The 15,283-nt window shown below is 55.4% G+C and overlaps 1 protein-coding gene across 1 annotated transcript in view; it reads left to right on the top strand.

The window, feature by feature from the left end:
* VOPP1 (VOPP1 WW domain binding protein) overlaps positions 1 to 14,557 on the top strand; it is a 33,722-nt gene extending 19,165 nt beyond the window's left edge. The window contains exons 2-5 of the mRNA XM_037156054.2: positions 2,665 to 2,723; positions 9,022 to 9,099; positions 13,653 to 13,789; positions 14,276 to 14,557. Of these exons, the coding sequence (XP_037011949.1) occupies positions 2,665 to 2,723; positions 9,022 to 9,099; positions 13,653 to 13,789; positions 14,276 to 14,466 (465 nt within the window). The 3' untranslated portion in view covers positions 14,467 to 14,557. The remainder of the gene's footprint in view (positions 1 to 2,664; positions 2,724 to 9,021; positions 9,100 to 13,652; positions 13,790 to 14,275) is intronic.
* Positions 14,558 to 15,283: the final 726 nt, after the last annotated feature.

The following is a 15,283-nucleotide window of genomic DNA, read 5'->3' as shown; positions in this document are numbered from 1 at the left end:
GGGATTGCTTCTGCAGCCAGCACTGCCCCTTGGAAGGCGTGTCAGGCCCATTCTGAGATCTTCTCATTGGCCTCTCAGTTCTCCGCTGCGGGGACGCCCTGGTGTTGACTGAACCGGCCTGCTAGGAGTGGGCACGGACTCCATGTCCAGGGTTTGCTGTTAGGGAGGATGCCCCCCGCTGAGGAACTGTGGGGAATGATGATGATGAGTGAAGGGAAATGCTGTCCTGGGCTCCCAGATACCCCCCCCCCCCCCCCCCCCCGCTTTCCTTCCTGACCGCTGGGTATGTGAGTGTGGGGAGTGGTGTGCTGTGCCTTTATGACCCCGTTGTGGCGCCAGGACCCACCCCTGTGGATCACACCCACACCGATGCCTGTTCATGCCCCCCCCGGGCAGCCGAGCGAGGAGGAGGACCAGGCTGGGAGAACCTTCTGCGGAGTCTGCTAATGGCGGAGCAGGGAGCAGGTGTTGGGTGTCTCTGCCTGACACCCCGCCAACCATCCTATAGTCAGGGGACATGCAGTGGGGGGTTCCTCGGGGCAATGTGGCTTAGTCTAAGAGGAGAAACAAGGCCCTTAATGACTCTGAGCAAGACACTCATTCAGGGCCCCAGCATTTTTGTCTACAAAATGGTGTTCCTGATATTCTCAAACCAAGAAAAAAATCCTCAAAGGTAATATGGTCACGTTATTTTCTGTTACCTTAAGAGTTAGCAGGTGTGGGGTGGGGGGTATGTGTGTCTCAAAACACGTGGCTCCTTCCGATTAGGGAACTCTTTACTTAGAGGGAGACCCCACAGCTGCTGGCCCTGGGCGGGGCAGGTCTTCCTGTTCTGCATCTGGGGTGTCGCTGGCCCCCCACCTGGGCTCTGGGGGACTGAGTCTGGGCTGGGAGGGGAAAGGGGTGCCTTCAGACGTGAGTCCTGGTGGTCCCTGGGCTCTGGGCCAGCGTCACAGGAAGCTGCTCCTTGATATTGCAGATCTCGAGTTTCAAGGTTGAACAAGAAAGTGTGCCTGTCTTTGGAGGCGATGGAGAGACATTTAAAATGCCTCCTTGAAGACACACTGGTGAAATGAGTTGTCATTTGGGACAGAGACCTGAAATTGATCTTCCTTGTCAAAAGAAAGTGATTTCTTTGGCTGTCTGAACTACATTTCTAGAGCTGGGCAGGTGCTAACACTGTCTAAATGAAACTCATTTTCTGTTAATAAAACTGGGTCCCTTGGGGCTGCCTGAGTGTGCTTCTGAGTGTCTTAAACCACACATGCGCACACATGTGCGGACACACACACACACACACACACACGCCACCAGAGTTCCTTGCTCTTTTCATAAGGCGCCTCATTTAGCCAGCGCAGGACATAGCAATTGCACTCCCCTCTCCCTGGGTATATTCTGCTGTAGATTTGGGGTCTGTTTCTGACCTTCTTGCTGCTGTCAGGCAGCCTGGGACAGGTCGCAGCCCTGCCAGAAGGGTGGAGGAGGGAGCAGCCCCGACCCCGGGTGGGGTGGAGGGAGCGTGGGGAGCGTGGGGGAGGGGTGCTTGGACTAGACAATGAGCTCCTCCTGCCTTGCTCAGAGAAAGCTTTGTGGTCACCGCGCCTCTCTGGTTCCCTGCTGCTGGTAGCTTTGTGCTGTATTATTTTGAAGGTGTTTTATACACCTCAGGGGTCAATGAGCTAGATCCTAGTGGTAGGAACTTGTGAACTAAAAAGAATGCGGTGGCAGGAGTGGAATAATTTTAGAAAATTATCTTGTTCAGATAGGTCAGAGCAGTTCTGCTCAATGTTCTTACGCCACAGTTGGAGCCTTTGGCTCCACGTCACATGGGTGAGATAGTCAACCCACCAGGGTGGTGGCTTCACACCTGCCCTGCCTGACACTCTGGAATGTCAGTGTCTGACTTCCTTGGGAAGCACGGGGGCTCCCACTCTCTTTCCTTGCCCTCCCCCCACACTTTGTCACACCTTGGAGTGAGAGGGGACAGTGGATCCTGACTCAGGTGGCAGACATAGGTCCCCACAGCGGGATCTGTGATTTGAATGTGGCTTTTAGAATATTCTGAAATATAAAGATCCAGGGAAACAGCTTTCAAAAATGAAAATTGAGGGGGTTGGGTGGAAGTTTCTTTGGATATCTGAATACCATGCACATTTAAAAATGGGTGTCTTGCCCTGGCCAGGCGGCACAGTGGGCTGGAGCAGCATCCCATACGCCAAAAGGCTGCAGGTTCGATTCTTGGTCAAGGCTTGTGTAGGAGGCAGCCCATCAATGTTTCTATTCCACATTGACGCATCTCTCTCTCCCCCTCCCTATCTCTCTCAAATCAATTAAAAATATGTCCTCTGGTGAAGATAACAATTTAAAAAATACATGGTCTTTATGTTACCTTTTCAATAAGTCAGTTATGCTCAGTGCATTTAGGGATATGGAAGGCTAGAAAAATAACTAGGAAACAGATGTTTTCCTACTTTTTTTTCATTTAAAAAGGAAGAGATGGTCCCGAGGTGGTGTGGATCTCCCTCCTCCTTCCTCGCTCCCAGATGCCCTGCTTTTCATACCTTTGGCTTCGTCTTCTCTCCTTGCTTCTTTCTTTCCGTGGGACCTTCTCCACCATATGCAGCAGACGCGCGAGTGACCGGGGTTTTCTTTTTCTCTTTGCAGTGCACGGAGGCCAAAAAGCACTGCTGGTATTTTGAAGGACTCTACCCGACGTATTACATGTGAGTATCCGCACTGCCCTGGTGGCTCGATTCTGTGGACACACGTCGCTCTGGGAGTTGGAATTCTCTGATGGGACTGGGTGTGGGGCAGAGGAAGCCCTGTCCTGGGAGGCCTGCACCGTGGGTCCCTGATGCCTGCTCACCAGCGCGGATGTGGCTGCCCTAAGGACCCTCAGCCTGCTCGGGCCACTCATGCATGTGAGCTCACACGGGCTTGGTCAGTGGGGAAAGATGCGTGAGCAAGGCCAGAATGTGTTGCTTTGTATGGATTTGCCTGGGCTATGGGGGCAAGGGTTGGGGGAGGAGGAGTTTGACCTTGAGCTCAGCTTCCTTGACTGAGTGTGTGCGCATGTGTGGTCTCAGAGATCACCTGGCCCTGGGTCCCTGCCCCAGGCAGGTGTGGTCACAGCGTCTATGGCTCCTCCTGTGTCCTCAGGGCCTGCCAGCGCTGCTCTGATTAGGTGTTGCTGCATGTCCCCATTTGTATGTTTAATTTCAGCTGTGTGAGTCGCTGGCTACTCCTGAGCCACCTGCCCAGGTGGCCAGATTACCTTCCCAGGCTGTCAATGATTATTTTTGACTGTGTTTTAAAGTCCCACAGGTTTTGCGTGGAATACCCCAAACCAGTTTTCCCCTCAAGACTGTTATTTTTAGTATCGAGTTTGGCAAAACATGAGATTTTTCAGGAATGCATCTAATATCTCAGCAGAAACACTGTCCTAGTAGGTAGGAAAATTGGACTGGAAATACATAACAGTAGCCAAGAGGGTGCTGTATGCACGGGCTGGTCTGGGTGTGTCTCTTACCGGTCATTCTGGGGGCGTTTCCCACTCGAAGAGACTGGTGCAGCCGGAGGAAGGGAGCTCTGGGCACCGGGCCGCTTCCCGGCCTGGGTGTTGGATGGATAAGCGGGGACCCATCCCCAGTGCCCCACACAGCGGGAGCCCTTTCCCCGCGCCCTAGCTTCTGACTCCTTATTAGTCATTTTAATATTAACATGGGCGATTAATACTTCTGTTACAGACTTGTCTGCCAAGTAATTCATCAATATTTGTTAGGAAACAAAATAATGGTACCAAAGGATACTTCTAAATAACTCAGAAGAAATTATGGCCTGAAAGTTTAACCAAAAAGCTTATTTTTCACATGAGTTCCCTGATAAAATAATTGAAACACGATTGATTCTGTGAGTCTTTTTCACAAATTGCTTGGGAAGCCGTGAGAGGGAGTGTTTTTTGCCCCCCCCCCCCCCGCCTCCGTTCTCTGCCACTTCTGTTTCTGACCCTCCCCCCAATATGCCCTGTTACAAACACAAACTCGGGGATTCCCGGCCAAAGGCATAATTTTGCTTCACACAAACCAGGACCTCCACTGGGTAGTGAAACAAGGTAAAAATTGAGGCACACTTAACTTTTCTCAGGAAAAAAAAAATACAGGCCTAGGGGAAAAATACAAATTTGGATGTATAATAAGATTATCTTTGGAAAATAGACATTTCCTCTCTTTCGACTAGAAATAGCAAAATGCTCCGTAATGTCTTTTCTTTCCCCATTGCTTGCTTAATTAGCATACATTCCAACACTGTCGTGAAAAAAAAAAAACATTTCTAAGCCAGCGGCATCTAAAAATGACTGCTTTGTAAGTGTTCTGGCTAATTCAGTGGCCGAGAAAACACTATGTTTGGTCTCTAATTAGTGCAGAAACAAAACAGATATAATTTCTGGGGCTTAAGCCAACATGACCCAGCAAAAAACCTGTCATGACATTAGCTGCAAGTCTCCCTCCTCCCCCCCGAAACAGAAAAGGTGTCCCGCTCAAGTGCGCAGGGCCCCAGAGAGCTCCCAGCAGCTCCACTCCCTTCGCCGAGGAGCGCAGTGAGGCCTCTGTCAGGCCCGGAGGGGCCCAAAGGTTGGCTTTATTATTTCAAGAAAGGTAAAAATGCAACTGCAACAGAGAAAAAAGGTTTGTGCAGTGTATGGAGAAAGGTGCTGTGACTGATCAAACGTGTCAAAGTGGTTTGTGAAGTTTCTTGGTCCTGTTGACATTTTGGCCAAATAATTCTTTGCTGTGGGGCTGCCTTATGCATTGGAAGGTGTTTAGCAGCACCTTTGGCCTCTACCCCCTCGAGGCCAATAGCAGGAGACAGCCGACAGACTCAAAATATCCAGATCAGTGAATTTATTGGTGAAAATGGGAAACGTGTCTTTTCTTTTATGGAAAAAACCATACGGCTGTTTTGGCTGACCAACATTCACCCCGGATCGCACTGAGGAGAGAGCGCCCAGCTTGCACACCTGCCGTGGCGACTTCGGTCTTCCCGCTCAGGGCGAACTCCGCTTCTCTCCCCAGAAATCCCAGCGGTACCATGGTGGCTCCCCTTGCCACTGCGTGTTCTTGAATTTCGTTCTCACATTACAGTTATCGAGCTAACAGAGGCTGCAGTTTTGTAAGACAATTAGGTTTCGGCTGTGGCTACCCAGACATACAAAATTACTCTCACCTGTGCTGATGTCGGCGTGCCAAGTGGTAGCGCGCTCTCTGCCCCCTCCCTCCAGGTGCTGGGCTTTCTTTAGTCTGTTATCTTACCAGTGTTGAGCGGGAAGACTGCATTTGTGCCCCCATACACAAAATAGTCTCCTTATGTTTTCGATTTTATCTAATTATTTACAGAGATGGGAAGGGAGGGAGAAAGAGAAAGAAAAGCATCAGTGTGTGAGAGATAATTGACTGGTTGCCTGTTGTAGGCTCCTATCCAGGGGCCTGGTCCACCACCCAGGCATGTGCCCTGACTGGGAATCGAACTGGCGACCTTTTGGTTTGCAGGCTAGTGCTCAATCCACTAGACAGGGCTTGTCTCCGTATTTTTGAAGAAAAAGGCCTTTTGGAGCTCAAGCAGAGAAGCAACACACAATTCAAATCTTTCTCCTGTTATTTTTTCTTTCCTCCTCCCCTTCACTGTCCCTCTCTCCTGGCTCCCTTCTCCCTTTCCGAAGCTGTTAATTAAGTGCCGTGGTTCAGGGCTGCTAGGTATCTCCTCTTAGTGACAGTGCGATTTAAAAATAGCAGGGTGGTCACATGCCTCCCTCTCACCCCAATCCACTTTCTTCGCCTTCCTTCTCTGTTCTCCACCTGCCTAGTCCCCTGCCTAGTTCCCCCGGCTTAGATCCACGTGACCTTGGGGACAGCAGCACAGCCTGGGGCGCTGGCGGCTCAGGGCTGCCCAGAGCTGAAGCCGCTGCTCTCTGCTCCCCATTTCCTTCACATTCGGATGGTGCTGCCGGCCGAGGGGCCGTGTGTCAGAGACAGGTCCGAATGCAGCTGTAGGTCCCGGAGCTGGGCTTTGATGCCTTGGGCAGGGCCCCCGCACCTGCAGAGGGGGCGGTGGGTCAGGGCCCCCTGCTCTCACCAGCTGCCGGCTTGATGGGTCTCCTGGTCTTTTGCCTTAGTTGTCCCCTTACAAAGTAGATGTGGTCATGGGAGCCACCAGTGTCTGTTGCGGGGAGGGTGCATTCCTGTTCACCCATCACTAACGTCTGCAGTCTTGTGGCCTGGAGGGGGCTGGTAGGTCTGAGTCCAGAGATGGACGGGTGGGAACCGTGGCTCTAGACTCAGGGACTGCTTCCCAGAGGGGCAGGAGGACCGGACGCAGGTGTCTCCCCACCGGGTCTGCCTTTGATTCGCAGAGGGCCCCTTCCCAGTGTGTCTCCAGTATCGAGACATCAGGGGCCCCCTTGGTGCCTAAGTGGGCACCCCCATGACCATGACCAACCCCATCATGGGCAGTGGGAGCCTCTCAATCAGGAACAGTGTCTCCCCTGTCTCCGGAGCCTGCCCCCATTTTCCGATTGGCAGCCCCCCGAGGCTCAGCAGTGGAGCACGGGCTTTCTGACAGCCAGGGATGCGGCCTTTTGAGACTGTGACTCCTTTGTGTGACTTGAAGTGAGCCAGAGGAAGCTGGCGACTCAGAGGTGCCCGGTTCCTGTTCTTTCTGAGTAGAGTCCGGTCATTGCGCCTAGAAGATGGAGGGTAGGTGAGAAGGCGGCTGGGTCTCCCTCACTGGACGCAAGGAACTTGACTTACCTTAAATGTGAGAAGAACCCAGGCGCCCTCTGGGGAGCCGGCGGGGGCCGGGGGAGAGCTTGGACCCTGAGCTGGGCCTTGCTTTATCTGTACTTTCTCCACCCACCAACACTAAGAAAATCTCAGGACCGTCTGGACCTGGTTTTACCAAGGACACAGCCGATGGTGGGAGGTATGTAGCCATTTGCTGGGGGCTCGTGCATGACAGGGTCACATCCCTGACGCCGCCTGGATGGAGCCAAGGGCCCAGGGCAGCTGGGTGCCGCTGGGTGCTCTGTTTGGGCACTCATTGTACTTCTGAGTTCGGACCTACATGCTGTAGAAGGAGAGGTGGTGGGGAACCTTGGAAGTCGGCAGCCCAGAGACTTGGGGGAGCTGACACATAGAGAGGACAGATGGGAACGGATGCATGGAAAACATTTGCTCAAATGTAAAAGGGAGACAGGATGTGTGAATTAATGACAGGGTTAGTGGACACACCCAGCAGGGTCTTGCCTTAATTTCTCCAGTGTCTGTTGACTTCCACACCACCAGTAAGGGGTGGGGAGTAAGCGTGTGTAGATGGTTGGGGGTGAGGGTGAGGGAACAGGCCACCCTGCATAATCTCCTGCCCCTGGCTCAGCCCTCCTTTCCGGCTGGGCAGTCTGTCCCCAGGTCAATTCCAGACCCTATTCTCAAGTCTCCCACTGGAGTGTGAAGCATCTTGTATCAAGTACTTGCCTTACCCTGCTTGATTGTGTCTTTCTGAGCTCCCTTGTCTGCTGTGAATAATTAATGGGGTGTCTTGGTGAAGTGCTGCCAAGGGTCGGAGCAAGGTCCCGGAAGCAGGCTCCGTAGCAGAGTCAGGGTCTGGCCAGGCTGCGGCCCTGCCTGCCAGTGTCGGAGAAGCCATGACTGTCTCTGATGGCAGACCTGGGCCAGTGCATTTCCCTCCGCCAAGGTCAGCTTACCTTGGGGATGTGCAGGGCTGGAAAGAGGGGAGTGAGCCAGCTGAGCACAGCCTCTGGGGAGGGGAGGCGTCTGGTCTGGGGGCAGATACTCTGGAGCAGAATGTCTCTTCTCTCTGCACTGTTTGAATTAGTGAAGATTCCTGGTGTAAGCTGGAGGTGCTTTCTTGTTCCCAGAACAGGGAGAAAGGTTTTGCTGGTAAGGGTTGCTTAGGGACTCTGCCCGCCTGCTGCATCTGGATGTTTGGGTGCCCCCAACTTCATGTGTTCAGTTCTGACCCCCCAAAGATGGTAGTGTTAGCAGCTAATGCTCTTACAGAGTCTCCCTTGCTGCTTCTGTCATGGGAGCTCATGGAGAGAAGGTACTGGCAATGGACCAGAAAGAGACCGCTTAGGGGAGGCGATCCTGACCTTGGACTTCCAGCCTCCAGAACTGTGAGACATAAACTTCTCTTGTTTATAAGCTGCCCAGCTGCTGGTGTTTTTGTAGCAGCCAGAGCAGACTAAGACAGTCCCTAAAATGCTATCTTTCCAGATATATATTCTGTAACTAGATTCTTTCCCTTTCCCTTGTAAATGTTCTTGTAAATTAGCGTGTGAGACAACCCGGTTGTGTTTCGTAGTGACGCGTTTCCCGGGAGGGCCCAGAGTCCCGCCTGTTCCCCTGTTGTCGCTGTGCTTTCAGGTGGGGCCAGCTCCCTGTCGTTTGCTTTTACCATCGAAGGCCCACAGTTTCTTCTCTGTTACTGTGACGTTTAAAGTGGCATTCTTCAACCGTGTTTAAGCATCCCCTTGGCAGCCAGGATGGTGTGGTCAGGCTGTTAGACTCTTAAAAACTCCACTTAGTGAGTGGAGAGACCAGGCCTTACCTCCTTGCTTGTCTGGCCCTGGAAGCTCTGTCTCCAACCTCACGGGACTGTCAGGCCATATTCCCATCCCCAGTCCTGTCGGAGACTGCGCCCTGTGTCCGAGCCTGCCTGTGGCAGGACGGCTGGGTGTCTGCCACTCCTCACTCGGGGCCCCTCCCCAGCAGGCACTGTCCTGATTTCACACACAGGCACGAGTGGAAAGTGGGGTGCTTTGACTTTCACTGACTGCATCTGTCTCAGCTCCTTCTCTTTGGGCTGCCAGACAGACTGCGGTCAGTGGGGCTAGTTTGGTGATATGCAGTGGTGGCGTTGTGTCCTTTGCCCCAAGCCCTGTCTAGGTCTGGTGGCCGGTGGGGCCCTTCCCATGCCGGATGCTGACCAGCCCACGCCCTCTCTCCACAGATGCCGCCCCTACGAGGACTGCTGTGGCTCCCGGTGCTGCGTGCGGGCCCTGTCCATCCAGCGGCTCTGGTACTTTTGGTAGGTCACACACCCTTCCTGTCTGGAGGGCCCCCCCCCACCCTGAAGGGGGCTCTGCCCACAGCCAGACTGTCACCACCATGGTGGCATCACCTTCACTGGGGTCACTGTCTCTGGGAAGGCCTCTGTTGGCAAGCAGGCAGGTGTGGTTGGCTTCCCGGTGGTATTTCTGCTCCCTGACGGGCAGGAGCTGTTTCCACCGCCGCAGACCGGGGACCAGGGACAAAACAGATGTTTCTGGGTGGTGAGCGGGACGGCAGCTCCTTGTCAGTTTCTAGAATGACGCTGAATCGGGGAATCCCCAAGTCCTACGGTCAAGTTTCTGCTGCCTTGAAGGCTTCCCCCAGCCCTTGGTGGCAGCTGAGTCCTGACTCCTGACTCCTCCACCCCCAGCTCTCCTGATTGAGGCTGGAAGACCTGTCTGGAGTCTGTAAACCTGTGCGATGAGGGGGACAAGGGAACAATGCTAACAGTGTCCACGGAGAAGGGGGGTGCCTGAGTCTCTATTTACAGGAGGGATCCCCAGTGGCTCACTGCTAGGGGGTGTGTCCGACAGTTTGTTTGACTGTGTACAATGGAGCTGTGGCTTCTGACCCAGCGATGGCTGAGCACGTGGACACAGCCATCCTTGCACCCTGCCACCTGCCCCATGGCGTAGGAATGCCATCGAGGGAGACACTCTGGAGTGTTCGAATGCCAATTGCTTCTGGACATGAGCATCTTTGGCCTCTTGGATTCTGACGGCACTGACCTCCGATGGCCTGAGGGCTTTCACCGAGTGTGTTGCGGGAGCCACTCGAACTTTTCAGTGGGGTTTTGTCTTTCCCCCTCGACACCCGTCCCCGAGGTTTGCTTAGGGAAACCACCCATAAGCAGGGACTCCACATGTCACATGTCTTTGCTAGGAGAGACCCCTTACATTGTTCCCATCACCGCCTCTGTCCTGGGGCATTGGTGGGGGGCTTGACTCATTGTCACATTGGACCCTGGCCCAGCCTCCCTGGGAGCTGGCTCGGGTGTCCCCCGCCACCATGTCACTGCTTGTGGTGAGCCATCCTGAGCAGGGACGTGCTGGTGGCTTCTGCCCTGCTCACAGGTGTGACTGTCTAAAACTGTAATTGAAGGTGACGTTTCTCCAGCCTCGGATTTCCTGACTGTAAACACATCTGTAGACACATGCTTCAGGGCCAAGGGGTCTGGCACCAAGGCCGGGAAGGGGTGGCGCCTCGGCACTTTGGGTAGCTGCCCACACACTGTGCTCAGGATTTTCCTCCGTGGGACCCTGTGGTTGAAGGAGGTTGGGCTGCCCAGGCACAAATCCTGAAAGGGCTCAGGACGGTGTCAGGTCGGTCTAATGCACTGGCTGAGTAATCGGGAGATGGGGGGGCTGTTCCAGAAAAACAAAAAAAGTTGCCAAAGTTCAGGTATTATGTGATTAAAAGGAAAAAAAAGATAGAGAGTCCTGGAGAACTAGGAGGCCTGGGCCCCAGGCAGCTCCGTCCCAGGAGGGTCTCCCCCAGCCTGTAGCAGGTGCTACTGAGCTGCTGGCCAGGGTCCCTGATCAGGGTTGGGGCACCTTGCAGATCCCAGAGAATGAAGGCAGGTCCCAGGAGTTTGGAGTGCCAGACGCCAGAGGACCCTGTCGGAGTGCTGGTGTTGAGACGCCGGGCTCTAAAACCGAGCGGGGGCCCCGGTCCCCCTGCCGAGGTCAGAGGATGCTTAGCTCTGCTCCGTGTGCTCCTCCATCACCACCGTTGTCATCAGCGTGTGCCAGCGTCCCCTGAGAGGCCCTTACGCGGTCAGGCCCCCCAAGGAGACAGATGTCTGAACAGAAGTACCCGTGGGACGTGTGCACCTGTGCCCTGGAAGCGGCGTGGAGCCTCGATGTCGGGCTCACTGGGAAAAGGTGCCGACACAAAGGGGCCTGCGCACGGCAGGGACAGGGACGCGGGAAGAATGGGTCTGACCGAGAGCATGCTGGGAAACCCGCGTGGAGGTGTGTGTGTGGGGGGCCCAGAGGAGGGGTCCGCGGAGCTGGATGTGGAGTGAAGGAGGGGCTGCTCTCCAGCCTGGCTCCCACCCGACTTCTGGGGACTCCTGTCTCCTCCCTCAAAAACTGAAGTCCTGAAGGAGAGGGCTTCAGGAAGTCCCTGCCTGCTCTGGACTCTGCAGTGACCGTGAACCGGCAAGGTCTGAACCGGGTCATCAGACCACCTTCCACAGCAGCAACGGCACAGACTTCCTAAGCCCCGGAGAGGTCTCCAAACCCATCCAGCAGAGAAGGGGAGACGCGTAGAAAACCTTCCACTGGGAGCTCCGATCTGCTCTTCTCCCTGTCCCCAAGTCCCCTCACTTACACCGGCTCTGCCCCCTGCCCCTCTCCCCGCCAGCTTCTCTCTGAACTGAGATAGCCTCAGACTCCTGTTTCAATAAGGAAGGAGTCTGCCTCTGGTTGTCACCGGAGCCGACCTTGGCCTCCAGCCATGTGCCTCGGTTCCATCCTTGCCGAGTACTCACTCGCTGTGGATCGGTCTGAGGTGTCCGGTGCAACATCCTTTCTATTGGTCTGGAGGGGACAGGGGGTGCATTTGACAGCCTGACCAACACCTTGGTTTTTCTCATGGGAAAGACCAAGACCTCACGGTGCTTCTGCATTTCCCATCTGGGGATGGGGGTCAGTCTACTGGGAGTGAGTTGCCGAGTTATGTGAGAAGGCAGACCCCGAGGGCACCCAAGCCCTGCGCTGCTTTAAGTTCTGGCTCCGATGTGACAGCTGGAGGCAACCTGACTGTAGTGCGGTCACTGAGCCCGCCCGAGGGCAGTCAGGTTGCAGAGACGGAGCTGTTCTCTCTGATGCTCGGCACCTCACTCGGAGATTTCAGGCCTTGCAGCGGCTGCACGGCCGGGTTCCTTTGGCTCCCAGGAGGGCACCCCTGCCAGCCTGCCACCTCCACTGCCCTTCCCCTGCAGTGGCTGCTGGCCTCTCTGGGCCTCCCGCTCACCTGGCCTTCTGGCCAGACACCCAGACTGCCGATCCACCCAGAAAGCTCCTTCCCCAGCCCTTCAACTCGCCTCTTTCTTTGCATTCTTCTGACTCAGCTCGCACACTGCTTTGAGGGAGAAGAAGCTGTTTTGATCTTCCTGACTGTGGCAGACAGGCTTGTAAGAATCCTTGTTGCCCTACGCAGAACACTTAAAGATGGCCACAGTGGGCATTGACTGACCATGAGCACACAGCCCTACAGCTGCGCCCCTGGTTTTCCCTCTTAGCTGTTATGACCAGCACCATAAATAAGTCCTTTCAAACTGGGTTGATCACTGTGCTCCTCCCTGTGTTCCCTTCCGTAAGACAGCAGGTGCTAGGAGCTCAGCAGGTGTTGAAGTCACCTGGGGAACAAAGCGGGTTAGAAGACAGACAAGATGTCACGATGGGAGCCCTTTCCTGGTCCTCTCCCAGTCTCTCATCCCAGTCAACATCCCTGGTTGTCCAGTAAATACGTATTGACAAACAGACTGACCCTAACATCTTGCTAAGTCTCAAAGGCTTTTGCGCCCACTCTTTTAAATTTTGTTCGTGTGTGGACAGGTGCCTTTGACGATGACGTGACCAGCCCTTCAGTGTGCTCATTCTTCACAAGGAAGGCAGTGTGCGGCCCACACACGGTGTGGCATATCACGGGAGGTTCTGGATGGTTCCATCACACAAACTCATGTATGGGCAGGAGTTTCTCTTTCACGTCTCTGCAGGGAGGACAGCCCGGCCCTTCTCTGAAAGACTCCCCAGTTTGCAGAAACACAGATGCTGTCTGAGGTGAAGGTGACGGCAGTCGCTCCTTCGTCCATCAATCACATCTGGAGTGCCAGGGGTGTGGCGAGTCGCTGAGGGTCCTCGGATGAGCCTAACGATTCCTGTCCTTGCAGCAGTCCACTCTGCTGTCCCGCAGTCGCAGGGGTCGTGGGAGGGGAGCGCTCGGCCGTTCCCAGAGCCTGGATCGCAGACCTGCGGCTTTCCTATCGCATGGATTGTCCATGTGCCTGTAGCTTTCTTGTGACTGCGCTTCCCGTGGGAAGGGCACCGCCTGACGTCTCTGTGTGGATGTGCACGCACCGGCCGAGAGCAGCCTGCTAGGAGGGACAGTGTGCTGTGCACCACCGTCACTCCCGCCGTAAAGAACGGGGCACGGGGAGACGGAGCGAAGCGAAGGCTGGGTCGGCCTGGGGTTCTGGCAACACGGAAAAGGCAATTCCCGTTTAGGTGGCAGTGTCGCGTGGAGGTCAGGGCAGTGGCGGGGAAGCGACGCCACAGTCCTGCGAAGCCAGCTCGCCCTGTGTGGCTCTCTGAGACAGAGCCCTCACCTGGCTTCTGAGTGCGGGTGGACTCTGCCCAGTGGCACCCCCAGGTTGGCAGCCAAGGGTCTCCCTTTGGACATCCACCCAGGGATGTCCTGGAGCAAACAGCCAGGGCAGGACCAGCCTGCCCGAGAGCAGGGGGCTCAGCACGCTGCTCCCTGTGTCTGAGCGGCCGCAGGCGCCTCACCACTGTCTCTCGCCAGGTTCCTCCTGATGATGGGCGTCCTCTTCTGCTGCGGCGCTGGCTTCTTCATCCGGAGGCGCATGTACCCCCCGCCGCTGATCGAGGAGCCGGCCTTCAATGTATCCTACACCAGGCAGCCCCCAAACCCCGCGCCAGGTCAGCCAGCCCTCGGTCCCCGACCCTCCCTGCTGTGCATGCGTTCCCTGTAAGTGTTCGAGGAGGGGACTCCTCTAGAATGTGCTGGAAGACAGAATTCAGGCCACGTTTCTGTGTTTTCTTTCTCTAACTGGGCCATCCACCATAGTCCTCAGTTTGAAGGGCTGGTTCATCTGTCAAATGTTCCACCCCTTGTGAGTAAGATGAGGAGGCGGGCCCTTGGCTCTGGGCTCTTCCAGCCCTGTGTGCAAAGTCCCCACCACACCGAATCCCAGACCAGCTGACTGTGCCCCTCCTCGTCACTATGTTGCTGTCGCCTGCGACCACCTCTTTTTTGACTAGCCGGTCAAACGAGCGAGCTCCCAGTTGCGCTCAGTGCAGAGTCTGCTGCCACACAGCGGGCTCTCACGCCGCTCTGGCAGAGCTCTGTGGCAGCAGGCGGTGGGTTTTCTCTGCCATGCTCACACTGGCTCCTCTGCCTTTCAGGAGCCCAGCCGCCAGGGCTGCCCTACTACACCGACCCCGGAGGACCAGGGATGAACCCTGCTGGCAATCCCATGCCGATGGCTTTCCAGGTCCAGCCCAACTCGCCGCACGGAAGCATGGCCTACCCCCCACCCCCTTCCTACTGCAACACGCCCCCGCCCCCATACGAGCAGGTGGTGAAGGCCAAGTAGTGGGGATGCGCCCGGAGCCTGCCTGGGTGATGGTGCAGGGGAGACAGGGAGAAGCTTTTCCAGCCTGCCTTTCCTGTCCCCATCGGCAGTCGCTTCTGGAATGGTCTCGTGAGCCACCGAGGGCCAATCCTTCTCTGATGTCTTCGGGCGGGTGCAGCGTCCTCCCAGGTGCCCCGTAGATGCCTGGTGTTTGCATTCGTCCCGTGTCCTTCTGTTTTGATGTTGTCTGTGCTCTGGCCGAGTGTGGGCGGACTCCGAGGGTTGGCACCTTAGGGTGGCATGCCCAGGTCCTCAGGACGGGGACTAAGAGGAGGAGGCCAGCGAGGGCCGGTGTTTGTGCTCAGGTGAGGACACGGGGGAGGCTCCGCCCACCAGCCAGGAAGCCTTGAAAAGGGGCCTCATAGGCTCAGCTGCTGCAGCCCCTCGTCCTGTCTGTCTTCCTCTTCAAGAAGCTGCTAGAGAGACGTTCGGTGGACAAGAAGCCTCTGTGCACCTTCCTGTCTCCATCACTTCCCAGAGATGAGAGCCACGCCCCTTCTGCGCGGCTGGGTCTGGGAGCACTGGGCACAGCTGTCCCCGCAGGGTGATGTGGGCCCAGAGCCAGGCCAAGGTGTGGTCTGCAGTGACCTGATGGTCCCTAAGGAAGGTCCTGTATGTTCGCAGGAAATTGCTCCTTGTCTCACACTGGAACATGAATTTTAGGAGCTCTTGGTCTGACTTGGGGAAAAAGAATGTTCCCCTCTTTTTAGTGCTTTTATAGAAGTTTGTGTAGAGTCCTGTCCTTTGAGGTGTGACTTGAGTAAGTGTCTTAACTGAA

This window comes from Artibeus jamaicensis, unplaced genomic scaffold (genome assembly GCF_021234435.1).
Source record: "Artibeus jamaicensis isolate MK-2021 breed Jamaican fruit bat unplaced genomic scaffold, CSHL_Jam_final contig_1016, whole genome shotgun sequence".
In the NCBI taxonomy this organism is placed as follows: domain Eukaryota; kingdom Metazoa; phylum Chordata; class Mammalia; order Chiroptera; family Phyllostomidae; genus Artibeus; species Artibeus jamaicensis.
Note: the sequence above shows the minus strand (reverse complement) of the source record. Positions and strands in the feature narration are given on the sequence as shown.